Source organism: Sciurus carolinensis, chromosome 2, assembly GCF_902686445.1.
Source record: "Sciurus carolinensis chromosome 2, mSciCar1.2, whole genome shotgun sequence".
Lineage (NCBI taxonomy): Eukaryota > Metazoa > Chordata > Mammalia > Rodentia > Sciuridae > Sciurus > Sciurus carolinensis.
In genome coordinates, this window is record NC_062214.1 from 20,443,262 (window position 1) to 20,470,791 (window position 27,530).

At 58.0% G+C, this 27,530-nt stretch overlaps 1 protein-coding gene across 1 annotated transcript in view; it reads right to left on the reverse strand.

The window, feature by feature from the left end:
• Positions 1-13,580: 13,580 nt before the first annotated feature.
• Ctnnbl1 (catenin beta like 1) overlaps positions 13,581-27,530 on the reverse strand; it is a 152,204-nt gene continuing 138,254 nt past the window's right edge. The window contains exons 14-16 of the mRNA XM_047541054.1: positions 23,474-23,611; positions 23,177-23,249; positions 13,581-13,768 (exon numbers count right to left, since the gene is read on the reverse strand). Coding sequence (XP_047397010.1) covers positions 13,680-13,768; positions 23,177-23,249; positions 23,474-23,611 — 300 coding nt within the window. The 3' untranslated portion in view covers positions 13,581-13,679. The remainder of the gene's footprint in view (positions 13,769-23,176; positions 23,250-23,473; positions 23,612-27,530) is intronic.

Consider the following 27,530-nt stretch of genomic DNA (forward strand, 5'->3'; position numbering starts at 1 on the left):
TCACCAGGGACACAGGTATCCCTCCTGAACAGGCCCAGGTTGAGTTCCTGACCTTCCTCTCAGATCTGGGCCTCCTTGGGGCCCCCCATCTCAGGACCCACAGTACCTCACCCCCAGATCTAGCCAGCCCCAAGCTTGCCCCCCGAGCCCTGGAACTTCTCTCTCATCCACCACATGTCCCCCTGCCTGCTCCCCCCACCTGCAACCCGCCTCTGCCAGGGCTCCACACCCCGCCCAGCCAGGGAGCTCTTCCACAGAGCAAAGCAGCCCGCCTCCTCTGCTCACGACGGAGTGACTTCCGCACTCACTTAGAATAAAATCCAAGTGGCCTTCTACTGTGACCTGGGCTTCCTTATGTGACCTTGGGCCGCCGCCCACCCCCGTTCCCCTCATATTCTTTTCCAGCCACTTGACCTTCTGGCAGCTTCTGGAATATCCCATGCTTCCTGCCAGTGCAGCTTCCCTGCCTGGAGCCTCTGCGTGGCTCCAGGGCCTCTTCCTGGAGGGCTGGCTCTCGCTGGCAAGGCCTCCTGGTGAGACTCCTGCCTGCCACTCCCCGGAGGCCACGAGCACTGTCCTCACTCTGGTACTTTCAGAGCCTTGTGCAAAGTTGGGCCCCAGGAAACCTTGCTGAACTCACAGGGAGGGAAGCGGGGGGTGAATGGATGAGGAGGTGTAACTTCACCCTAGAGAGCAGACGTGGAGCTGGTGGGCCTCGGTCATGGGTCTGCTTCGGCCACAGGAGAGCCTGGTGCTTCCCATCCCTCGCTGGGCCTCAGTTTCCCCAGGAGGGAGTTCAGCCGGATGACCTCTCAGCTTCCTCCTCAGCCTGGGGAAGATGTCTTTGCTCTGGGAGGTGAAGGAGGTAGATGGGTAGAAGAGCTGGCCTTGAAGGTGGGGCTGAGGGAGCCGGATCACCCAAGGACAAGGACAAATGTTCCCAGGATCCTAACTATCCTGCTTCCTGGCAAGGAATGAGCTCACCGTTGCTGGAGGTGTGCAGGCAGGGTGCTGTGGGAGGGAGCCCAGGGGCTGGCCCTCGTGACCAGGCACACGCCTGGAACTCAGGACACAGCTCTAGAGGTCAGCCTCAACTCTGTCCTTGCTGGCTGTGAGGCGGGTAAGTCGGCTCAGCTACAAACCTCCATTGTCTAATCTGGAAAATGGAGACACAACATCCATCTTGCAAGGCTTTGAGGAAACGCAAGGGCCTGGGGCGGCATAAATGTTTGCTAAGCCTCTGCGGATCCCCGAGCTCACCTGCAAGCTCCTGACAGGGGCGGCTCCATCCCGAGTCCAGCAGAGGCCTGGACCCCAATCACAAGGCGCTGTGGAGTGCTCCACCTGGGACCTCATGCCCCAGGACCCTGGCCTTGACCCTGGAGCCTAGGAGAAGGGGCAGCCTCGAGCTGGCCCCGGCCACACAGGCCCCCTGCAGATCCCCCCTCCGTGCTCCCTGGCCCCTCGCCTCCCTCAGTCCACACAGGGAGCCCCCTCCTTTCCGTGCCTCCCAATCACGGCAAACTGCCTCATCAATCATGTTCTCTCTAATTAACTTCTAATTTACCTCTTTAGTCAAATCTGTTTACAATCAGAGACAAGAAAACACGCAGCAGCCTGAGGTATGGACCAGGGGACCAGCTCTGGGGACCGTGGAGGATCAATCAACCCTTGACGGGTGGGAGCCCCGTGGCTCCTCTCCCTTCTCACGCAGGGACCCCGAAGAGCAGGGCCGTGGCCACCACAGGCCGGAGTCCTGGCCAGCAGAGGGCATCCAGCGAGCTTCCTGGCCCCCCGGGGCCTGTCCTTCCTGGACCCCGCCTCCCCCAGTCTCTCGCCTGCCCTTCTGTCTTTCTGTCCCGCTGGGGGAACATGGCAGGTATCCTGCCCCTCACTGGCTGTGTGACCTGAAAACGGCTGGATGACTCTGAACTGGTTACCTTGTTTGCAAAGTGAGGGGTAAAATCATGCCCCTACCTGGCAGGACCGGTGGGTGCGCCTGAGTCCACGTCAGCGGTAGGTCCAGCCAGGGCCACGTGGACACAGGCAAGCAGGAAGGGGCGCTGGCCTTTATATGTATATTCGTTGTTGTTGCTTTAAGTTTTTTGAAATTTTGAACAAATTAATCTCGATTTGCAGGACAGTCTCACGGTGCGTGTTAGGCCAGTGCCCTCGGATACCACGTGTGTGCCTTCTAAGGCGACATGGCTGTCGAAATGGGGACCTTTGTGAGGAAACATCACTGCTGTGTCTTCCCAGGGGAGCCTGAGGTTTCCAGTCCATGGCACCGCTTCCTGGCCACGGGGCCTTGACCTGAGGCCCCCCCGGGCCCAGTGTCCGAGTTCGTAGAGGGGTGGCCATTAGTTGTCCTGTCCCTCAGGTTGGCCTGTGGCATCAGTGGGCCAATGCGTGGGAAGAAACATGGTGGCCAGACAGGGGTGGCTCCAGCCACCTCTGAGTCCAGCCCTCTGGTTTAGGGTGGCCATGCAGGCTCAGGAGAGCGGTCAGTTGTTCCACGTCTCACAGGAGAGCTGAAGTCGGAGCCCACAGCCCTGAGGAGGTGGACTCCTGAGGTCTGTGGACGGTGGTTGCAACCCAAGTGCAGGAGCTTGCTCCTCGGGCCTCTTGGCCCATGGAGGGACCAACAAGGAGCAGGCGAAGGGCGCGGGAGGGGAGGGATGATGATTAATGGCACAGCGATGTCACCAACAATGAAGCCTGAGCGGTCACCACAGAGGAGGCCTCTCGTGATGTGGGACGAGGGGGCCAAGAGTGGAGGGGAAGCCATGAGGCTGCGGGAGGACACAGAGGTGGGGGTGGGGGGACAATGGCCGAGACCCCTCTAGGAGCTGGGGACATGAGCCTGGCTGGCCAGCCCCAGGCCCGCCTTCCCACAGCATGGGCGCCTGCTCTTCATGTCCCACTTGCCTGGCTGTAAGCTAACGAACCCGTTCACTGGCCCTTCCAGTTTGCTCTCACTCTTCTGTCTTTCTGGAACATTCTTCCAGCTCCTCTCATGGCCGCTCCTGTGGATCCCAGCTCAGAGATCACCTCCTCCGAGTGGCCTTCCAGAACCGTCCGGGCACCACCACGGCATGCTGGAACTCTTCCCCCGCCTGTTCTTCCCGTCACTTGTTTCCACCAGAATCGAACGGCTCAGCTCTCCCCTCTGCGTTGGCTTGGTGGCTTGTGGGGTGAGGTGCTCCCCTCTTCGTGAGCTCGAGAGCAGGGGTCAGGGTCTGCTCGTTCTTCTCTGTCTGCCGCAGCCCAGCGTTGTGCCTGGCACTCGGAGGAGCTCAGCAAACATGGCAGACTGGATCTTGAACTCACCTGGTCGGTCGCTTCCGCCCTGGTGGGGCCGACGCTGGGGAGGCCGGGACGGAATCAGAGGGCTGCTCCCAACCCTGCCTAGGACGGGATCACCCTCGTGGTGGGCAGGGACAGCGGAGCCAGCCTCCAAAACGGGACGCTCCTGCCTGGGACAGAACCTCCTGGGACAGGCTCTGGGTGGACAGGCCCCTGGCTCCTGTGCCGGGCAGGGCAGCCCAAGCCCAGCTCTGCCCAGCCTGGCGGGGCCCTCGCTGCCCTCCTGGCAGCCTGAATCGGCACCTGCTTTTCATGGGACTCTTGGGGTGGCTCGGAGAGGACACCTTGCAGCCCAGATGCCACCAGCACTTCCAGGCTCCCGCGGGTCTCGGAGCAGAGGTCTTATTTAAGGACCAGGAGACCCATCTCGTCAGCAGACTGCAGGAGAGGACACTGGTGATCGGGAGGGAACCTCTGCGGTCTCGCCGCTGTTGGCTCACGTTTCTGTCCCCTGCCTGGGTTTCTCGTCCGACTGCGTAACTAGGTTCCGGGTGCCTTCGATTCTGCTCCGATGGAATTTGCCTTGTTTCACCGGGAACAGCCTGGCTGCCTCTGACAGCTGCTTTGTCCCAAGGGGAAAAGAAGAGCTTTTAGGGACAGAGAGAGACGGGAGGAGGCCGGGATCTATTTTCTCTGCCCTTTCCAGCCCCCGGTTTGCCCATCTGTAAAGCAGGGTTAGGGCAGGACTTGTGATGTCTGAGCCAACGCGGGGGTTGGCTGAGCACCTACTGTGTGCACAGCGATGCGACGGGGTGTGGGGCCGAGCCAGAGGCCAGCGCTCGCCGTGTGCTGGAGGAGAAGGGCCGTTTAAACCCAAGGTGGCATTTTTATCACTGTGTTCTTAATTGTAATTGCCATTTAATTAGATTAATGATAATTAATAACTCTAATAACGTAGTGTCCTTGGTTTGGGACGGTGACATTGCAGACCCACTGTCCCGAGGTGGAGCTGTGCTGGCATGGCCCCTCCCTCTGCTCATCTCCTGACTGTCACCCGGTCACTGTGCTTATCACAGGGCTCGCCATCACCTCTTGTCACGGTGGCCTCCCCATTAGACTGGACTGCTCCAAGGAGCTGGGGGCCTGTCCCACCATCCCCATGGCCACTGGACAGGGAGGGGCTGGCCCAGGGAGGGGGAGGACGGATGAGTGGACAGACAGACAGATGGGTGGATGGGCAGGTGGATGACAGGAGAGATGGAGGGGAGTAACGAACGGCTTGTCAGTTGGGTCACTGTCTAGGGACCCAAGCTCTGCCTCTGGCCCCTCCCCCGCCAGGCCTGGCCCGTGCAGCTTCACCATGGCCCTCAGTGATGTCCTGGCCTCTTCACCCCGGTCACTCCCCACTCGAAGCTGCCTGGGTGCCTTGCCCTAATGGCAGTACCAGCCGCCACCCTGCCCTCCCCGCTCCCCATCCACAGAGCGGGAGAGGTTCAGACTCCTGCCAGACCTTCCCTCTGGATTAGGACCTTCCAGGGTCCCTCTAAACCTTGCGGACAGTGCAGGTGCTTGTCCTCGGCTAACCTGGCTCCCGCCCACCTCCCAGGAGACCCCCTCCTTCATGTCCCGCGTCTCCTGCATCCCCCGCCTGTGCTCTGCACAGCTGGAGCAGACTCAGAGCCTCCGTGGTGCAGCGGCCTCTCTCCCTGGCCTCTCTCCCTGGCCTCCACCCCGCTGCTGCCCTCCCTGTGCCCTCCCTGTCCCCTCTTCTACCACCAGATGCCACCTGACCTTCCCGGCTGGGGCAGAGGCCCCCTCCTCCACGTCACCCTTCCCAACACCCCGGAAGCACGATTGCGCTTACGTCTCATCCTGTCTGTGTGTCCTGACAGCATCCTCCCTGCTGGGTGGCCACATGGGCTCCCCAGGACCCAGAAGGTCAGGATGTGACTTGACCTCTGGGCTCGGGCTCAGGGCTCAGCCCTCACCCGTAACGGCCGTGTGACCGCCCGCGCCTCCCCTGTCCTCAGTTTCTCCCCAGGCTGGGGACGGTGACAGCGTGCCCTTCCTGGGTGTGCTGACCTTCCTTCACCTTGGGTCTGTAAGGCCCCTGGTGCAGAGTTGACCCTTCTTACCTTCATGCCTTGGGTCCTCTCATTGCCTCTCTGGAAGTCCCTCCTATCATCTACCCTAGAGCAATTCTACTGGCCCTTCTTCCTGGTGGAGGTGAGCAGCAGGGACCCTCCCGCCAGAGCCTCTGCATCCCACCTTCAGACATTTTGGTCTGTTGCTCTGACCATTGAGCCCAGGCTGGGGGCTGGTCCCAGAGAGAGGACCAGAGGGACGCGAAGGGTGAGCGGAGCCTGGATCCCACCTCCGTGGTGGCATCCCCAGCTCTGCCTCGCTCCCTCCGTCAGCTTCCCTCCCTCCCTCCCTCCCCCACACCCCCACCCCTGAGGTGAGTGGACCCCTTCGTCCGCTCCCACGTCCTGGGCTCCTGGGGGGCCCGGCCCTGCTCACCTCCTCCCGCCCCCTTCCCAGGACATCGGCTGTTCCTTCCTTGAGCGTGTGACGCACACGCCTGCCGAAGGGCCTCTGCACGCCCTGCTAGAAATGCCCGCCTTCCCTCACAGCTGCCGGCTCTTCAGGCTCATCAACCCTGGCGTCCCCGCCGGAAAGGCCTTCCCTGTCCAGCCAGGCCAGAGTAGCCACGGGCCTCCAGCCACCCTCGGGCGCTTCGCTCCAGCTCCAGCCCCCTCGCCCACGTCCTGTCTCCCGCTCCCGAGGCAGCCGGCCAGGCGCGGGGCTGCTCGGGTACTGCTCGCCCCCTAGCCTGGGGCACGGCCTGGGGCCCTGTAAGCGCTCACAAGCTGTTGGCCAAAGAGCCACTGGGCATGTGCCACAGGTCGGGCACCCTCTGGGGAGGAATGCAGCCCGCAGCCCGTCCCGGGGCGGCTGCTGGGAGCCCGGGGCCTCCAGCCAAGGGCAGTGCGTGGGGGCCCCAGGAAGGGCAGCGCCTTCCAGAACAACAAGCAGAACTGGCAAGGGGAAGGGGGAGGGAGGGCAGGTCGGAGACGAGGAGGGTGTGGACGGGGGCCGGGCAGGACTTGGGTGAGGGAGCCCGGCTGGGCCACAAGCAGCAGCGGCTAGATGGCTGTCCCCTCAGGCTCAACTCCCCAGCCCCTGGAAGGACCCCGCGGCCAGGCACTCTGCCCTCGCAGATTTGGTCAGTCATTCCTGAAAGTACCAACAACGCTGAATCAGCTTCAGCCTGGAGAGGAGGGCGAGCAAGAAACACAGTAGGACAAGGTTACCGGTAATGGTGATGGAACACTGGGCAGCACTGGGCAGCTGGCCACGCCCCCTCGCGCATCAGCTTGCGGTAAAGTCCAGTCCTCCTTAATTCAGATGAGGACACTGAGGTCAGAGAGGTGGAGTGACTCGCCCAGGGTCACACAGCCGGGAGCAGCAGGGCTGGGACTGGAACAAGGCAGCCTGTTCCAGCCTCCGATCTGGGTTCACTGCCGAGAGGACCCACCAGGCCTGCCTGGAGGTCAGGCAGCGGGTGAGTCCTGAGGTCCCGCCTGGTGAAGTTTGCTCTGTGCATCTTCTAATCCTCCCCAGTTGTAGGAAGACCCTTGCTTGCAGTGCTAGAAGCTGCAGCCTGTCCTCAGGCTTTGCTCCCGGAGACCTGGCGTGAGGCGAGAAGGGAAGGCAGCTGACCCAGGCCACGTCCTGTCACGGCCACTTAATGAGCTTAACTGATAACCATGGGCCCAGGCAGGCTGCCAGCTGGCCTGCCCGTCTGGCCAAGCTTCCTGGCTCCACACCTTCCAGCGAGGGGAGGGTGGCAGTGGGGCCATGGGAGGGGCTGGAGGATTCACCCAGCAGGCATCAGAGGTATAGCTGTGTGGCCTTGGGGCAAGTCCTAGGTTTCTCTGTGCTTCCCTGGCAACCCAGGAAGATGCAGCAGGGAGGCGGAAGTGCTGGGGCCAGCCGCCTTCAGCTCAGAGCCTGGTACATGGTTGTCACTCAGGAAACGTCCTATCCTGGTCCTTCAAATGGCTCATGGTTTGAGGATTGCTAGAAAACTTAATCCCAGTCCTATCACACTTGAAAGAACCAGAAGCAGGTAGTAGAGGCCTGCGTCCCTCTGGCTCTGTCACTGACTGATGGGGTGGCGGGCCTCCAGGTTCTCATCCGCAAGACGGGCTGGTAACAGGACCGAGATGTGCCTGCTCGGTGCTTGGTGTAGAGCCCGGCGTTCGCTGGTGCTAAGGAATGTGGTCGTCCCGGAGGGCTGAGCCGGCTGGGCCCGTGTGGTATCAGCAGAGTCACCTGCTCTCGTGGGACCTTCTCACTTGTAAAGCCGGACGCCCAGCTTCCCCCAGCTCTGTTCCAGAAATTCCTCGGTGGAACATCGATGGCCTGATGGGACAGAAAATGGCACCCATTTCCCAGCAAAGGAGGGCAAGGCCCCTGGTTTTCAGTGACAAGCCACACCTCTCCGTCCACTGCTGCCTCTCACCCCACAGGGCACAGGAAGGGGAGGGCAGGACCCCACTCTCCTGGCCCCGAAGGCCTGGGGGAAGCGCCTGGGCCTGGCCTCTGTCCTCTGGCCTCTGCGGGAGCTGAGTGGCTGGGCAGGGAGGCAGGGCTGAGGGTGGGAGGGCAGATTTACTGCGGCTGTTCCTCTCCCCTGCAGCGCCTGCTTCTAATGAAATTTTACGGCAGGTGGAAATGATAGGACTCCGCCAGCCCTAAAAGCACTTCTATTTATTCATTAGAGATATTTATATACTGAGCAGCTCTCTCCAAGGCCCCCGACTCCTGCTGGGGCAGTGAGTTGCTTCCAGGCCCCAGCGCTGGGGCCTGTGAGCCCTCGGCACCTCCCCAGGCCCCTCCTGGCCCGAAGCACCGGTGTCCCCTCCTGGAACAGAGTGCCCCAGCCCTTTTTGGCCATGCCTGCTGCCCAGCTCGGTCTTGGCTTCATCCACACTGACTCCTGCCTCACCCGTGGGTCTAGCCACTGTGGCCTCCTTCGGTTATTTTCTAAAGAGTGATGGTGTTCCATCTCTACCTCAGGACCTTTGTACCTGAGCCTCTGCTTAGACCCCTCTGCCTCCAGCTGTTTGGCTGCCTGGCTCCCTGACACCATTTACCTAGCTCAGGCTCAAAGGCACCTTATGCCTCAGAAAGGACTTCCCAGACCACTGGGCCCAAAGCCAGTCCCCTGTTCTCTGTCCCATCACTGGGCACCTTGTTTGCTCCGTGGTGGCCCTTGGGAATCATCCCATGCATTTCTTTACATGTTTACTGCCTTTGTCTGTCCCACAAGGTGTGACCTCCTCGGGGCAGGGATGTGCCACGTGGCTCAAGGCGGATGTCCAGTGAATGATGTTTGGATGGTGGTGGATGATTCCTGGGTGCCATGAGTGGCCACAGGGACTGGTCTATGTGCTGTCCCCCAGGTTGGCCCCTCAGGGACTCTTGCTTTCTGTCCCTGACTGAAAAAGTGATTCTGAGAGGGTGAGGGACATCTCGTGGCTCCCAGAGGAGGGGCAGGGCTGAGCTGAGGGGCCGGGTCTCCTGTCCCTGTGCTCCTGGGAGGTTCCTGGATGGGGCTGCTTGGCTCTGGCCCTGGGAGCTGTGGCCGGAATCCATCCCTGCTGGCTTCTCCCCAGCTGCTGCCTGGGCCTGAGCGGAAAGCTGCTTCTGGGTGCTGAGCACAGACCCTGCTCCCTCCAGCCCTCCTGCAGACCGGGGCCCATGGCCTCGCCCCGTGCTCGGCTGTCATCAGCACAGCGGGGGCCTGGGCACCTCCCGGAGGACCCTGAGAGGGTGGACCCTGCCTGGGGGTCAGAACTGTAGCTTCATTGCCCTGCATGGGGACCTGCCTCCTCTGGGGACTGAAAGGCCTGGGGAACTGCAGACAAGGACTTGGCCTGGTGCCAGCTCTGTGAGGCCAGCCAACGGGACCCCAGCTCCAGCAAAACCTGTCGGTTCCGTCACAGCCAGATGCTCATTTAAGCCCTGCCCTGCCCACCTCAGGTGGGTGGGGAGAGGTAGGCGAAGGCGCCGAGCCTTCTCCACTGCCCCCCCACCTTTGTGGCTAGCCGGTGTCAAGGGACATTCTCCTTCCTGTTTTCAAGACTTGTGACCAACACAGGGCTTTGGGGAAGTTCCTCAAGATTGGGTTGGGGCGAGGGGCCTGTGTCCATGATTCTTCTTGCCAGGTGGCCGAGTGACCATGCCCAGAGGGTAGCTGCACCGCATCTGGGCGCCAGCCTGGGGCAGAGCGAGTGCTCCGAGAGTTTTCCAAAGAATCTGGAAGGAAGCAGCGAGGCCCAGACAGAGGGACTCCGGAGAGCAGGGCACAGGCAGCAGAGGAAGGCAGGCTGGGGAAGGCAGGCAGCCTCCCGCTCTGCAGCCATGTTGAGGGGCGCTCCTCACTGCCACAGATGGAAAGCCTAACTTTCTAGAAGTTTCTTGGACATCCCTCTTCCCCTGGAGAGTAGCCAGGGCCACATCCAAGTGACTGCTGCCCATTCCCAGCGGGGACCTGGCTGGGGCCCCACGACTCTGCTTCCCTGGGTCCCGAACCGCCTCTCCAGCCTCCCCGGCCCTTCCCCAGGTGGGAGACAGGGTAGCTCTGAGGTCAGGAGCTGGGTCTACTGAGGCTGCACTCGGCCCTGCCACTGAGCGTCCAGACCGCGGACGCTCACAGTCTGGTCTCCTCATCTGTGAAACAGGTCGTCGCTGGAAGTGCCTCCAAGTCAGGGAAATGGGTGGGACCAGCTCTCCAGGGAGGTCCTTGGCTCACGGAAAGGGCTCGCCCGGCACGCACCCTCTAAACCTGTTCTCCCCAGACCTGGAGTGACTCACGCACGTGGGACACGCAGATTAGAAGGGTGTGTGGGACGTGCTGCCCTGTGCTGGCGAGGGTGTGGGCAGGGGATGCGGGCACAGGTTGCTGATGGAGAGAGGGCGATGTAGCAATTATATCCCAGAGAAAAAGGCCCCTTCTCTTTGACTTAGCAATTCTACTTGGGAATTTAAACTCACACATGTGTGAAATGACGTTCTATACAAAGATGTTCACGGCAGCATCGTAATAGCCAAGGATCAGAAATCACTGAAACGTCCATTAACGCGATTAACTAAATTATACTACAGCTTTGCAACGGAGCTCAGCTATTAAAGGAGTGGGGGCAACCGTGGGTGTGTGTGGTGGTCCTGGAGTGAAACGCAAGGTGCCCACCCTTTGTGTTCAAAGTGTTTCTTATGCCCTTGAAACACCTAAGGCCACCTCTTGGGAAAGGGTACCTTTAGCTAATCAGCAGCGGTCGCTTCTGGGGAGGGGGCTGGGTGGCCAGGAGCTGCATCTGGCGGGGAGACTTGCACTCTCCCGTCCTTCTACGCCTTCAGGAGTTTACAGCAAGGGCAGGTGTTACCTAATCAAGAAAGAGGTGAGTGGAGCAACGCTTGCCACTTCTCCCAGCACAGATAACGGAGGCCACCGCTGTGCTACCACCACTTTCCATGTGCACCAAAGAACAAGACAGATTGAAAAATGTGAGTCTGCCTTTACCTCTACTGCTGGGTGCGACAATCTCATCAAGAAGCCTTGCCTTTAGGAAAGCGAGTCTCGTTTCCCTGTTGACACTAAATTGACACTCTCGGTAATGGCAGAAGATGCCACCTGGGCACCGGGGCTGCTATGGGGGCCACTGAAGGATGGCTTCCAGCTTCCCTGACAACGTATCCCCCCCAGGTAAAGAAGGAATGCAGCCTGCATGCCAATCTCCTTCAATCAGATGTGGCCATCTTGCTGCCGCTGAGTCCCAGAGTCACGGCCACCAGCTGTGGAGGAAGTGGAGAAGGAACACCCACTTCCTTTGTGAGGACACTGTGGCTGATATTGCTGCAAGGTAACACTGTTGCCATGTTCGAATAGGAAAGGAACACTGCTCCTCTGGGGTGCCCTGGGCACGAGGGGGAGAGCTTGTGACTCCACAGGGTGCAGCAGAATGGAGTTCAGCACCCTGGGGCAAGGGGTCCTTCCCCGGGAGCCCAGGGTACCTTCCAGAGGGAGGGCTGCTCGCCGAAGCCTTCAGCGGCTTTGCTGGCCATGAGCGGACTCAGGAGGCCAGGGCTGGTTAGTTCCAAGCCTCCTTGTACTGAAAGGTAGTGCCTGTTAAGATCAGCAGAGGTGCTGCGGGTCTCTGCACCTGGGACGGGGCACCCTCTCCATCCTAGGATCACACCTCGTGCTCCTTTCCAGGGAAAGAAGGGGGGCACTTCTCAACTGTAAAAGGGGTAACTTCAAATAAGCTTTTAGCAGAGGGACTTTTTAGTCAAACAGGATCTTAGGAGGCACCCCAGTGTACACAGCGGGCAGGGCCACGCACAGCGATGCTGGCTGGAGCGGCCTGGAGATGACGAAGCCCTTCTCCCTAGGCTGGCTTCTGACAGGCTGTGGAAGCAGACGGCTGGAAAAGTGCTGCCCAGGACCCTGGGGGACTGTCAGGTGGCAGGGGCTGCCTCCAGGGGCAGGGGAGCCCCGGACAGCAGCCTCCTCACTGTGTATCTTATTACAGTCTGAACTTCTGGACCATGTGCAAGAACTACCTGGTTAGAAACCCAACACAATGTCAAAAGAAAATACAAGCCCGGGGGGTAATGATCTCTGAAGTGCTAACTTTAGCTGAAAAGCCCATGATTCTGTAGGTTACGTGGGGACGTGTTCTGTGCTGTGAATTTATTAAGCCTTATATTGACGGAGGGGCAGATCGAAGCGCGATGTCAGCCAGTGATCCGCGATTGTCTTCCCGATAGAGGTGGCTCTGGAGGGGAGCGCAGGGACCATGCAGTTGCAGACTGGCCTTGAATGTAGATTCTGCTGCTTACTGGCTGTAGGACCTTGGGCTGTTTGTTAGTTACCCTGTGAGATCTGTCCTGGCTTTCTGGAATGGAGGGTGACGGTCAGCAGGTCTGGGGCACTGGGAGAGGACGCGTGTCAGGCAAGGGGCCCGGGGCGGGCAGCCGGTGTGACTGCTCCGCTATCTGCCTCTGGGGTGGGCGGGAGCAGGGGCCCTCTGCTGGGAAGAGGCCTGGCTTCCCACAGGCTGCACGGGAGCCCGGACGGGCGGAGCTGGCCTCACTCTTCACCAGCAGCCCAAAGATGGGTGTGGCGCAGGGGTGCGAACCAGCTGGGATGGCAGACTGACTTCGCCTGTCTGGCTGGTTGGCCGGGCAGTGGTGGCTGCTTGCAGCCATGTCTCTTGGGCTTCGGGGAGTGGCGAGCTGTTGCTCAGGCCTGGCACAAGGTGTGGCATCCCCTGACGCCATCTTGCTGCCAGGAGAGCTGCGCTGGCCTCTGGGCACAGGACTCACTCCTCTCTGAGGCTGGACTGGGCCACGCCGCAGACTGCTGCTCTCTGCTGAGGAGGTGACCAGCTCTCACTCCCAGGCAGACGGGTGAGGCTGTTCCTGCGTGGAGACCTGGAGGCCCGTGGCCAATGCACCTGCAGTGCCTCTGCGGCCGGGCTGCTGCTCAGCCAGGACGGCCTCCCCACCAGCTCCGCCTGGAGGCTCGGGAGACACTCTGGTCAGAGCCCCTGACCGAGCGTGCTGCTGCTGGCTGGCGGTCAGTGGGGATTTGCCAAGGCCTCCGTCCTGTGCTCAGAACTGCCTGGGAGCTTAAGCCAGCAGGGCCAGGCCACACGGAGATCTGCCGCCACGGTCCGGGGCAGGCCCTCCTCGCCGATGGCCTGAACCCTGTGTCCTGTTTCCTACAGGAACACCCTGGTGACAGCCTGGCTCAGAGGTTAAACGGTGCACTTCAACAACAGACTGTGATCACCGTGACTGCACGTGGCCTTTCTCTCAGAACGCATTACTGTGCCACCGCTTCTTGTAGTGACGTGCACCTCACACCTGAGGGTGGGACAGGTGAGGGAGCGACGCAGGCACCAGGACGCAGCATCATGCTACTGCTGACCTGAAGATGTGCCTGGAGCCACTGCAGTCCTCCGCGCCCCGACTCTGACATGTCTGAGGGCCGTGTCCGGTGGCTGAAGCCCGAGGAGGTGCTGCTCGCCTCGCTCGCAGCCTCTCCACGCCTGGGCGGAAGCCCAGGGGAGACCCACGGTCCATGCCCTCCCAGGGACAGACGGCGCTGGTCTCCCCTTGTGCCCGGGGCCAGCTGCCGAGCGAGCGCAGGGAGAAGGTCAGGGGAGGCTTCGCTACAGAGAAGGCGGCCAGCCCAGGGATTCCAAAACTAGCTTTAATGTGTCCAAAGCCACACAGAGAGGTGTAAAAATGGTTTCTGGGAGGGAAGCGGCGAGAGTCCACGTGCATGGCTGAGCCTTCTAGAAGTTCTCCAGCAAGCCCACGATGCGCTTTTGCTCGTTCTCCCGGAACTCTGGGCTCCGGCCGTCCCCGATGTTCTCCGCGTACTCTAGGGAGACAAGGACAGGGTTAGGCCGTATTGCAGGCACGTGTTCGAGAGGCTGGGTGGCCCGTGTCCCCAGCACACACCTGGTGTATGCTGCTATGCCTGAACGTGTCCCTTCCAACATTCACCCTGACGTTCAATCCCCAGCTAGGTGGTGACGGGGCTCCGACTTCCTGGATGGGATCGGACCCTTACTAAAGGCTCCAGGGAGCTAGCCAGGCCTCTTCCTCCTGCCCTTTGCAACGAGAGGACACAGCATCCTTGACCTTCTGGCCCTCACTGGACAGACACCAAAGGCCACTGTGACCCAGGACATCCCAGCCTTCAGAAGTGTGAGGAAAGAATTCTGTTCTCATAAAACTCTCTGGTCTCAGGTATTCTGTTACCGCAGCAGGGACGGGCAGAGGCTGATGCCACTAGGCAAGCACCGTTCCCGGTCAGTGGCTCTCAGAGCGTGGACCTGACCAGCAGCAGAGAGTGGGAACTTACTAGAAATGCAAATCTCGGGTCCACTCCAGCCACCCTCAATAGGAAACCTGAGGGTAGGGCTGGCAACCTGAGTTCACTGAGTCCTCCAGGTGACGCCGACGTACACCATCACCTGTGGCGATGGGAACACAATGACCAAAGTGGACGGAAATATCTGCTCGCGCACAGCCTACTTTCTAGAGAGGATGACACACCAAGACGTAGGTAAAAAAAACACGCAGGATGGCTGCCAGAGGCTCCTGGGGAAGAGGAGGCTGAAGACCTGCGTGAGGCTCAGGACCGCGTGCAGGGCTCCGAGAAGGGGCCACCTTGACCCATCCGAGGTTGGCAAGTGGGTCCGTGAGGTCAGAGCCAGGGCCAGAGGGCGGGGAAAGCCCGGCTGTGTAGGGACTTGGTGGGAATCTGTCTGGGGTTCTGGGCCAAGTGAGGATCTGCCTTTTCCCCGATTCCTCCAGCCTCGTGTAGGAGACACCCCGGGGTCAGGGGCCGGGACCAAGCAGCTGGTGGTGGAGGGGAGCCGAACTCAGTTCCTGACGTGTTCTGAAGGAGGACTGGAAGTGAATGTGAGAGATGTGGACACGAAACCACCAAGAAATGTGACAGAAGTGGTGGGAAGGTGACAATGAGCAGGGTTCCCCAAGGATGGAGGGGACAGGTCTCCACACCAACAGGAGAGCTGTGGAGGGTTGTGGGGGCTGTGGGGACATGGCCACCCACAGGAGAATCAAACAGCTGGGTGCCCCAGGGAAGGGAGGGAGAGAGGAGCCCGAGGGGCCGTGGGAAGGGATGTGGGAGCAGAGCACCCCAGGGGCCCGGGGCGCCGTGGAGAATGCAGGCGCCTAACCCGGTTGCAGTGCGCCAAGACCTCCCAACACCTGGTGGCCCCGGGCTTCCTGCGGTGACTTACACCACCAGGTCTTAAGGATGGAGTGGGAGGGAAGGGGAACGAGGTGACCCACCTCCCCACGGCCCTCTGTGGGTGCCCTGCCTGCACTCACAGGCAGACGGGGCAATGTCATGGGGTGAGCTGGAATCCCGTCTGACCTCAACCCTAAGCAACCTCTGACGCCATGTTCAAGGAACTCTCGTTTCCTCCTGAACCTCCTCTGCTCAGCCTGGTGACGTCACGTGGGGACGTCCTCACATCCTGAGGCCACCTCCAGAGGCACCTCCGAGCAAGCTGCCTGGCCGCCTCTCCTGGGCCTGTGCTCAGGCTGCTTGGGCTCTGCCACACGTGGGCCTGCCTCTGGGGCCACATCAAGGTCAGGCGTGGGTCTCACTAGATTCCACGGGGCAGCGGGGTGTGGTGGCCATGGTGGAGCCAGCTGGCTAGGACAGCCACTTGCTGGCACAGTCCCTGGCCTGGGACGGAACAAGAGGAGAACTGGTCTGAGGCTGCTGCGTGATCAACCGCTGCCAGTCCAGGTAGGAGGGGAGGAAGCGCGGCCCCACCCTCCACGCTCAGGACACGGCACTCGGCCACTCTTCATTCCTACCCCTTCCTCTTTCGTGCTTTGGACATGTGCCGGCAAACGGGATCCGGGATTCAGACATGTGCCAGCTGTGTCTCCCCGGGAAGTCCTCCTCCTCCTCTGTTAGGGACATCCATCACCTCTAACGGCAATTGGAGGAGAGGGCGGGGTGATGGGGAGCCGCAGGGGAGCCTCGGGAGAAGGTTCTGAGGCTGTGAAGTGGTGTCTCTTACTCTCGTGTAAGTGACACTGTTGCTGCCCCAGGAGAGAAATGACCATCAGAGCATTTAATACCCCCCGAGGCACGGTCGGGAAGCAGGAGCCTTAATGGGTTGAACTAACACTTGGCTCTCCTAATGTCCTCGGATCCGGGTGGGAGGGACGCGGAGTGAGAGCCAGAGCCCCTGGGGCCGCGGTTTTCCACAGTGCAGCCCGCTTCCCTGGAGGGGCCTGCTCTCGGACGCGCCAGGGAAGCAACCAAAGCCTGAGTGGGCCCCTCGCCGAGCCCTCTCCAGGGCCCAGGAACAACACAGGCCGCCCTGCTCTCAGAGCCATCCTCTGGGCGAGGCTTCATGGTCACTCAGGCCACAGAAAGGGGACGAGGCCAGATGGCCGGTCCTGTGGGAGGGGAGTCACTTCCACACAAGTGGCCAGGACGCTGCAGGTTTACCCTGCAGCCCTGCACGGGGGAGAACGTCGTTCAGCTCAGAGGCAACTGCGGCCCGCAGAGAGCTGCGACAACCTGCCCACGCCCAGGCTGGGTGAGGGGCTGGAGGCAGTGAAAGCCCCTGTGGGTGGGCTGGTCCCCTGAACGGCACCCTCTCACTTGAGCCATGTCCTGCCCTGCCTGCTCCCACCCGCTAGGAGAAGCGCCTGCCTGTGAGCACTCGAGAGAGACACCTGCCTGGTGGCATCAGAGTACGGTGTCCTCGTGAAGAGGTAGGACCCTGGAGGGGCTGTGGGGTGGTGAAGGGGACTCAGTGGCCAGGGCAGGTGTGGGGTGGGGCTACAGGGCTCTCAGAAGCTGACTGTAGCCCCGAGGGTCCAGGGACGGGCCAGGTCCGAGCAGCACCAGCACCCACGCCCCGCCCGCGCCCGCCTCGCGCTTTGTTCTCAAGGAGAGTCCTACTGGGAGCCCATCTTGGTGGAGCCGCTACCTCCTGGTTATTAGAGCTGCTGCAGCAGTTTATAAATATTGAACAGATCCTCCCAGAGGTCTTGGAAGAGTTCTCTTTCGTGTGTGTACGGAAGGGAGAGATGCTAGATGAAGGGAGAACCACGGGGTGGGGGCCAGGCGGATGAGGGCCGAGGCGGGGACGAGGCGGGCGGGCTTGCGGAGGTGGCACGCAGGCTCCCTGCACTACTTGCCCAGCAGTTTCAAACACTCGTATAATAAAGGCTTTGATGGAGCTCACAAACAGGCAGCAGTGCCGAACGCATAAATATTAAAGCAAACTTTAGACAGCAGGTTTACTATTCAGACATGGAGTACAAGCTGTTCTGTTTATGTTAAGAGCGGGGGACACGGAGGCTGGTGATGGGGAGAGCTGTCCTCCAGGGCAGGGACCTGGAACAGCGCTCACGAGCCCGGTTCAGTCCTGGGCCCGGGGCCTTACTGCTCTCCCCTTACACAGTGCATGAGGAAGAGTGCGGGAATGGAGGAGGAAAGCCAGTACTTTCACACTGAAAACCCTTGAAGTCACGAAGTAGGAACTGGAAAGATCCTTCAGATCCAACAGAGAGGCCTGAATGACAATGATGACCTTGGAGGGTTTAAAGGCCACACTTCTCTAGGAGAACACTGCCGGGCTGTGGGGTGTGGTCCGTGGGGGGGGCCCTCTTTGGCTCACAGTGCTAGCAGGGTCATGTTAGCTGTTAGTAAAGCACCCACTGACAGCCAGCTCCCAGAATGAGGCCCCAGAATCTGGGGGGCTTTCCCACCAGCTCGGGTCAAGGAGGGCAGGCCCCAGCGTTGACTGGGTAGGCCCTTGGTCCCGGCGTCCGGTCGCAGAGCCTTCCTGGGGGGCAGAGTTTACTTCAGGTCTGCTTCTGTCCAGAGAAGGACATCAAGACTCAGGCATGTCATCCAGTACTTGCCCAAAGTTACACAGAGACGGAGATGAGGCTGGACTGTGCGTCCCTGTTCTGCTCACTGCCCCCAGGTACCTGGGGACACTGACTCAACAGGGACACAGCTGGCATTCTTCCAGCTCTCGGATGCCTGCCCACGCGCAGGGGCTTCACACTCAGGCGCTCGCCTGGTCCTCACCACGACTCTGCAGCCTGGAGAGGGCAGGTGGCTGCCCAGGATCAGCCAGCAGGAAGCAGGGGCCGGGGAGCCGGGCAGTCCTGCCGCAGGGCTCTCCGGAGGTTCCTTCCCCCTCCTTTGCACCACACCTCCATGACTGAGGCGGCGCATCCCGAAAGCCTCAGTCCGGTCAAGGCAGTTGGCGGAGGGCTAACACAGGCCTCTCTTCAGGATCCTCTCCCACATCCAAAGACCTAGTGGCCACAGGAGCCATGTCCAGGCACACGTCACACACATGTCATGTCATTAAAAGATTAATTCTACCAGTTTCTGCAGCTTTAAAACCACAGAGGCAAAGCTGGGGTTACCAAGAACCCCAAAGCAACAAGGAAGTACAGGTTTATGGGAGTCCAAGGGATTTGTAGCCATAAAGAACACAAGCAAATCAAAGGGTCGGGGCCAATTCCTAAAAGCCGATGAAGCCTCTGGCTCACCCTTTCACCAGGAAAGGGGTCAGAACCAGCGCTCCTCGGCATGCAGCTCGGCTGCTCCCCACGTCCACGTGGCCTCGACGACTTTCACGAGGACTCAAACACTTAGGAGACTGGCCAGGGCGTCCACTGATGAGCATTCACGCTACCACGTCTCCCGGGTCACAGGCCTCGGATGCATTCAGGGAGACACCCTCAGTTACGTACATTCACACCTGCCCGTGACTGGCGCCACCTCAGTCGCCAAGGCAGAGAATAGACAAGGCTTGGCAGACACAGGGGGAAGCAGGGTCAGTGTTTCATGGCCCAGGGTTTCAAGTTAGCAAGAGGAAAGCGTCTGTGGTCAGGCAGCGATGCGCTTCTGCCAGGTGTCTGTACTATAGCTCCTAAAGCCAGCGCTGCGCTCTGCAGGCCTTGCTGGGGCTTCGAGCTCCCGGCCGTCTCCAGCGGGATCGTCACGCTCTCTGCATTCCCACGTCTCTGTACCCGGCACTGGTTTCATTCTGCTTTGTGATCATGGGAGGGGTCTAGAAGCCCCCAGGGACACAGCCTCCTAAGGGTCTCCTTCATTGCAGGAGCCCATCTTCCCTGTGATGCCAAGGGGGTGCTCTTTGAAGGTGGATACCCTCAATTTTCTTTTCCTGCTCAAAGCCCTGATGGCACACAAGAGCCAATAACTCAGCTGGAGCCCTCCTTTCTGCAAGATGGACGCACCACCACAGACAGTTCTGCACGCATCTGTGTCCAGTGTCCAACATTACCAGTGAGGCAGGTGACATCACCTGACTTCAGAATGCCTCAGTTTCCTTATCTGCAAAATGGAGCTCATTCCATTTCCTAGGGTTGTTGGAGGATCAGAGCCTGACCACAGCAGGTGCTCAGTGAAGGTCCATGCTACCTGCTGGGGTCCTGCACTTCTGGATGAACAGAGAAGGCTGAGGTCCCACTTGGCACTGTGCCAGCACGAGACAGGTAAAGGCAGGAAGCCTGCAGCTCTCCTTGTGGAGCCCAGCCTGACCTACCCTTTTTGTGGGCATCTCAGTCCCCAGACCCTGGGTCCCCAAGAGGGACCGCTGTCCTGAGGCCCAGAGCTGCAGCCTGTTCCAGGGAAGGCTCATCTCAGAAGCCGAGTAGGCAGGCTGCAGAAGGAGGGACTCACGGAGCCATCAATTACTCCAGCTCCTCTGGCACCCCCGCCAGAAAAGGAGGGGGAAACTCCCGAGAAGGGACTGAAAATCCTGGGAAAAGCCCCCTGCTGGGTCTGCCTCATCAGCGTTTTCCTGCAACCTCAAGGGATACATCAGCTGTCATCCTGCCAGCAAAACTTAGGAAATATGTAGGCCATAAAATCAAAGAAAAAAGCTTGCATCTAATTAGTATGTAAAAAAAAAAAAAAAAAAGGAAGCAACCCAAACTGAAAAACAAAATTAAAATCAAAGAGGACAGGCTGATGAGCTGCTTCTCTTTATGAGGCTTTGTTTTTTCAGGCCTTTTGATGGAAGGAGGGTGGAGGAGGGGGAGGGAGTGGAAGGAACCTGAGTGGCTGGAGGGGGCCTGCAGAGCCAGCCCCCAACCCACAGCACGTGCCCCGTGACCCCAATGCTGCCCTCCCACGGTTGGGCACCTGTCCTGAGAGTCTTTGCTTGCTGTGTCCAGGGGCTGCTCAGTCGCAGCCATGCTGCACGGGCACCAGAGATGGGCTTCCCCTGGCATGTGTGTCAGGGTCATGCCAGGAAGAGGGGGCTGAGAGCCGTTTATCACAACCCTTGAGCCGTGGAGAACTCTCTATTTCAATGGTCAGCACCATGTCGAGGGCATCTTCAATCCCAGCAACGGCATTCCGTTCCCAGCTTTAAATATCACCTCTCCTCTAATGACACCCAGTAGCATCTCTCCTGAGCTCTAATGAGAACATCTGTTGGCTGCTAGCCAACCAAGGGACGCAGTCACTACTTGTACCCCAGACCCACTATGCACCCCACCGAACTCACGATCCCTGCCCAGCAAGCCCCCTCCCCCAATGCCCCAGCCACTCCTGATGGACCTCTGGAGCCCTGACTACAGCTGCCAGTCCTGTCCTGCTCTGAGTCTGCCTCCTCCCAGATGCCCTTCCTCTGGGACACCACTCCCAGCCCTGGGAGGGGCTGCTGCCCTCTCCTCTGCTCCATGGCTGCTCTACTCCCTTAATACCGTTCACAACTCCAACGCAGCACCTATCACCTTGTGATTACCAGACTGTGAATGCTGCAAGGACAGGGCCTTGCTGGCTCAGCCTGGTGTCTCTAGTACCGGATGCAGCACCTGGCGCTGAGCAAAGCCCCTGAGAGGTTCCTGCACACTTCATCACACACCCCAGGAGGCTGTAAGCACCTTGAGGGCAGGCGCTTTGAAACAGTACCCAGTCCTGTGCCTGCTTAGTCCTAAGGAGGCTCAGGGAACATCTGCCAAATGACATTCACGCAGTGTTTAAGGTATCTGTTGGGTTCCCATTGTGAGCCTGATGGCCTAGGAGCTGAGGCGAGGTGGTGAACCAGGCAGACGGTGACCCTGAGTCACAGGGCTTACGTTTTAATGTAAGAGTTATCGAGTGGGTAAGCAAATAAATAAGACAAGGACAGGCTGTGATAAGGGCTCAGAAGGAAATAAACAGGGTGCCAGGACGGGGAAGTAGAGAGAGAGGAGCACTGAGTTTCAAGCCTGAGTTTGGAGGCAGAACTGGTGGGACTCACTGAAGGACTGGCTGCAAAGAAAGATGGGGAGAGAACTGGACTTGGGCTGGAAGGAGGATATGAGGGTCTGATGGAGGTGGGGGAAGAAGGTCCCACGGGAGCAGGGTGCTGGGAGGGGAGACGGCGCCTGCACAGGCCTCTCACCTGCTCCTCCGTATCTGCCTGCCCAGACCCCGCAGACAAGGTCTGCTCAGCCTCCAGCTGTGACAGCAGCAGGGAATGAACCAGGATGTGTGGGGGGGGATGGCTCCTGACGGTAGGGCGCTCTGAACAACCTCACACAGGTTTTATGCACAGCAGGGTTCGAGGAAGAAAAAGACCCACCTACTACCGCCAAGACTCCTTCCCTCTTAGAGATCACTGTTTTGATCACAGAGATGGAAGACAGGAGAGTGCGAAGTAATAAAAGTTCTAATTGCACACGTGGGCGTTAAAAGTAAATGCCACTTAAAGGCTGTAGTTGCGAGTCACCACGGCTACACCTAAGGGGGAGGCAGAAGGGCTGCAGCAGAATGCACATGGATCTGGCACCGAGACCTGAAGGAACACCCCGGGTCTCTTGCAGGGCTGGGCTCGCTGCTGGTGACTCCTCTTCCGAACAACAGATTCTGAGGCCTCACGTCCTGTCTGCAACAGGTACATGCACAGGGTTTGCCATGTCACCTGCCTGGAGGGCTGTGCTGGGCATGTGACTTCTAGCCCTGTGCCCTCAGTGTTCCTTCTTCCTAGAATGTCCTTGTCCCAGACCCACAGACAAGCTCAGTGCCACTTATTCTCAAAAGGCTTCCCATAGGACTTAAGCCATGCCTCACTGATGATGATGATGAGGATGACTATCATAACACCTCATAACATCACACTAACTAGCACTTACTGAGAGTTTGTTAAGGACCCATACACCACCTCAAGCATCTCCTTCAAGCCTCAGGTCCACAGCACCTGGGTCTCCTGCCTGGGGTACCACAGTAGGTGGCAGAGCCAAGGATGCAGGCCCAGGAGCCCTGAAGCCACTTCAAGGTCAGCACTGTGAGGAAGGCCAGCCCAGCCCTTCATCTTAGAAATGGGCAGAACAAGGGCCATGGAGGGAGACTGGTCACCCAGCCCATCTGGACTCTATGAACCCTGATGCCACCAATACTGCAGCGTCTGCAGCCAAACACCACCCACGTGTATCAGTCTGTGCTACCCAAGTGCCCGAGTGGTTCTGCTTTGTGACTGAGGCTTGCTTGCAGGCTGGAGGCCTCTCCAGAGCCACTCCAGCTGAGGCAGGTCCAGTCAAAGGCCCAAGGGCATTGGGGGAGTCCAAGGGGCAGTGAAGGACGGAAGGAGACTCAAAGTGGCTGAGCGCTTACCATGTGAGGCAGTACCTTACACAATATTTGCAAAATGTCTTCTTTTTCACAGGAAAACACACAAACGTGAGTGACTGCACTCACCCAGCAGGGGGAGGCGGGGCTAGGGCCAGAAGATGGGAATGCTCTTTCTACTACACCACACTGCCTGGAAGTCTGCTTCCTGGCTTGCTTATTTCCAGCTATTTCTTGTCATATTTTTGTTTTCTTTCATTCCACTATATAGTTAGGAACTAGATTTAAAAAACGATTTTAGTTGTAGGTGGACCCAATACCTTTATTGTATTTATTTTATGTGGTGCTGTGGATTGAACCCAGTGCCTCACAAAAGCTAGGCGAGTGCTCCACCACTGAGCTCCAGACCCAGTCCTTTGTTTTGCTTTTTAAAAAAATAAGTTTTTAAACAAATATTTCTGAGCCCTCGCGCTTCTTATCTGGTGTGTTTACATCCTGGGACTGAGGGTCAGAGGTAGAGACAAACGGGTTAATCTTTAGAGTTCTGATGAAGACGACCTGTACACACAGCTTCCAGTGCAGAACACGCTGTGTGCCAGACACCAGGGACACCGAAGAGATGCAGCGTGAGTGGCACGTAACTCCCAGAGCCCAGACACAAGCACATCCACTCACCCTTGATGATGTGCCTGACAATTTTGATGGAGCTTCCTCGCATGTTTAGGATCTGGTGGACCCTCTGGCGAATCTAATAGGGAGGGGAAAGAATGAGGTTAGAAAGCACAGTGTGGTTCGTCCCAGCCGACACCAGAGTAGAGCACCCCAGACCCCTCCCCGCCCCTGAAGACAGGGTGCACACGGAGTGAAGGCATCCCAGGAGGGCACCACCCCACTTCTATCCTGGAGAGTCTCCACCCACCAGTTGCCAGGAAGGGGGCAGTGAGGTCAGGCCCCTCGGGAGGCCCCTGCTACCTGGGGGACGTTGGCACTGCAGATCTCAGCCATGATGTAGCAGATGTGCTGAAGAACAAAGAGCCCCGCGTCCAGGCGCCGGAGGTAGAACTCGTCCTCCACGTCGTTGTCGATGATCTCTCCCCGCCGCACGATGTCCTAAAGCAAATGAGCGTTTGGGCATAGAAGCTGGATGGCGAGTGGACAAGCAGAGTGGGCTTCTAGCCTGGCCACTATTAACACGTGAAGAACAGCAACACCAACGCCAAGAAAACCACCTGGTCCTGACTCGCCCCTCCCATTGCCCTGAAGGGTCTTTCTCGGCTCCTGGCTTGATGGACTACACAGGCCCCAGAAGTCAAGTTTAAAGCTGGTGTTTTTCCCCACCTGATGAATCAGGACCACAAGGATCTCATCTGCATATTCAAACTAAAGAATAAGCTGAAGGGACATAAATCTAACCAATGTATTGGCTTCCACTCAGTCTTTATAAAACTTATTTTAAAAAATGTTTAATTGACATGTAACAATCACACATATTTATGGGTACAGTGTGATAATTCAGTATGTGTATACAAAGTTCAATATCAAATAATGGTAATTAGCATTTCTACCTCTGTTCCAACGTTTTTCATTTCTTTGTATTGGGAACCTTTGAACTCTACTCTAGTTCTTGGTAAAATATGTCATAAACTGTCAACTGCAGTCGCCTTGCTGTGCAGTACTTACTCCTATCTAACCGTGTTCTGGTCCAACCCACTTCCTAGCTACCAGTGACCCCAATTCTACCCCTGCTTCTAGGAAACAAACTTCCTCCTCGACTCTTTGGTTTGGGCTGCTATAATTAACGTCTCTACCAGACATACTTAACCCTTCCCCTTCCCCATCAAGGTGGCAGTGAGGAAAGGCCTCTTTTCCTGGCGACTCTGGGTGCCGTGAAACCGAGGCACAGGCACCTTCTCACACCTGTGCAGCCTTTGTTCATGCTCTGTCCACTGCCAAGGGCTGCAACATCGCCACTGCATTTCACAAACCCAACACCCCTCTCTGCCACAACCCTAGTGAGTGGGTCTCCTCCCCAATCCTGTGTAACCCCTACCCCTCTTCTGCGCCAGTGGATTCTTTTTTAAAGACATCTTCATGGTGATATAATCCACACACCACATATCACCCACTCTCAGCGTGCTCTCTGACAGCTTTTCGAGTGTTCGGAGCTGTGCCATTACCCATGCAGTCTGTTTTAGGGTGTTTTCTGCATCCTGCTCCCACTTAGGAAATGACAGCCCTTCTCCAGGAAGAGTGGTTCTCCCCAGCATGGCCTCCCGCCACCTTCCTGCCTGTGGACGCTGGGTATTTCAAGCCCACGCTGCCTTCAGACCATCTCCACACGAAGCCCTTCCTGATTAGCTAACAAATGCTCCTTCCCCAAATCCCCGAGAGTGCCTTGCTATCCACCATGGTCATATGGTCACCCCGACTTCATCACTATACTTTCTGCCAACTGTGAGCTCTGGGACGCCTGTGGGCCTGAATTTGGTTTGTCCCCAGTCCAGTAAACTTTCATGTGGCAAATAAGAGGAAAATGTCATCTGTGAGCTCTCAGGAGTGAGCGCCGCGGACATACCTTGGTCATGTGACTAGTGGACGCTTAGGATGACAGGTGCCTACCCACACCTCCTGTGACGACAACCCATTACTCAACTCCATTGGTATTTTTAGGGTCATGGTTCCTTCTGACAGCTCAGGCTCCTGTCACTGACAGAGCCCTTGGGACGCTGTTTTCCACTCCCATGAACTGGAAGGGCTCAGCACTGTGGTCGTCAGTCTCTGTAAGAACCCCTCGGAGACCACTGACTTGCAGATAACACACTTCTTTATCTGCCCAGGGCCCCCTGCAGCGGCACAAGCTGCTTTTCATCTTGCCCCTGAAGGCTTGTCTCTGAGGCAGAGAGGGACGCAGCCTGCCAGGGCCTGCCCTGCCGGCCAGTCACCGCCACTAGCTCTTGTCTTCATTTAATAGCAGATTTCCCTGGTAAGCTGGTAATTGTGCTAATGTTCACAAGGTAGTCATGGAGCACTGGCCTGATGTCTGAGGAGTTTAAAGAAAGAAGAGTTGCTCTAGCTTCTCATTTGCTCAGAATCCTAATTTCCCGCTCCTCAACTCCCAAGTGTTCAGCAGCTGGGGCACAGGAAGAAAAATCACTTCTGACTTTAACTCACACAAAAAGCATTTGGGGTTAATACTTCATATTTCTATAATGCTACAGAGTTTAGTGTTATTACATATGCATGTCCTTACTAGCAAACTTAAAGATGGCAGGGGAAGTATTTCAATCCCATCGTATGGATTAGAAACCAAGGCACAGAGAGGTAAACTGCTTATAATTACCAGTTACCAAAATATGGACTCCCTGAGGACAGAACTCCCCTCTGATTCATCTCTGAAGTGGAAATGAGTTGTGGGGTGTGGAGAATTCAGACCCCTGGCCCTACTAATTGCTTAGCAGCAAGAACACCCTCCAAATGTTGAGTCAAATCAGAAAGAAGAAGAAGAAAAAAAAAAAAAAAAAAAAAAAAACCCAAAAACCAGAAAATGAGATAAGGGGGAGGTCTTGGTCTTGGTCACCCAGGAGCAGATTGTTAGGGAGGTCACAGAGACAGGAAATAACATGAAGTAAAGGGACACAGTACCCACAAGTTATAATTGTAAACAGCAGTGCTGACCAGGCTCAGCTGACATGTTAGGGCGTCCTGGTTTCAAGGCTCATGATGGGCAGGGACAGCAGAACAAATGCCTTAGAGGCATGGCCTCCCAGGGTCCCAGCCCTCAGGGGACATGCTTCCGGTTGCCCATCTTCCTGCCCTCTAGAGCTCCCCAACCCAGCACAACCCAGCCTACCTTCCCTTTCCTGATCTCTTCACTCTTCCTTTTAATGTTGGCCCCAACCCCTCCCCACCCCACACTATACTGCAAGTCTAGAATGTGACACTCCTTACACATTTCCTGCAACCCCCAAGCAGATATGGCTTTCCAGTTTTTAGAAACCCCACGCCCTGGATTTGTACTGCCATGGCTCCTCCCACGGCCCCCGTACTAGTGATTCACACGTGTGCCTCTCTCCTGCCGAATTCCTGAAAGGAAGAGCTGTGTTTCACTCATCTATGTGCCTGGGAAGCACCTTGCATGGTACTTCTGTTTAGCTGGCTCTTGGAAAGCAGCTCTTGTCAGAGGGCTAAAATGCAGGCAGGGCTTCAAGCTATTTAATGAGCTGGGTGTGCCAAGACCACTGGCTGGGGTAGAAGGGGGACACAGTGAGGGAAGGTGCCTGAGAGGGGTGGCAGGTGGGAGCCTGGAGTGCTGGCCAGGAATTAGATGCCAGGAGCTGCAGACTGTCAGTCAGCACTGCCTAGGAAAACGTCGGGAAGGAGAATATGGAAGTGCTCATACAATGGACACCAGGGCTGAAGGCACAGGGAGATGGTAGAGAGCACGGCTGGGAGGCCATAGCATCAGCCCATGTGAGGAGGAGAGCCAGGGAAGAGAGGCGAACTCTGGAGTTGCAAACTGGGGACCCAGAGCCGAATCCACTGATGCATCCACCCCACCAGGACTTCCTGAGCCCCGACTGTGCCATGTGATACGCTGGGACAGCAAAGACAAATAAAAGTTCCTACAATCAGGCGCTTAAGTCTGAAGAAGTTAATGAAAAGGATTACATTGTTACTGAAAAAGTAGTAACTGACTTCTCAGCTGTACCGCTGCTGTGGGAACCCCTCCTCCGGAGGACAGACTCATCCTGCCGGGACAGTCAGGAGAGTTCCAAGGAACGTGACCTTGGAGCTGCAGGTGGAACGCCCGGAGTCTGACCGGGGAAAGGGCATTCCGAGCACAGGAAACAACGGCGGAGAGAAGTGAACTCAGCTGGCCTGGGAGAGCAGTGGAGTAGCTTATCACTAACAGAAACATTAGGAAGGCGCGGGGGGATTCTTTTTCCTTATTTGAGCCCTGCTATCGGCAGATCGTGTTAGTTTTGACTGATGACTACCTGGTAGGCACTGTGGGAGGCAGAGTGAATAA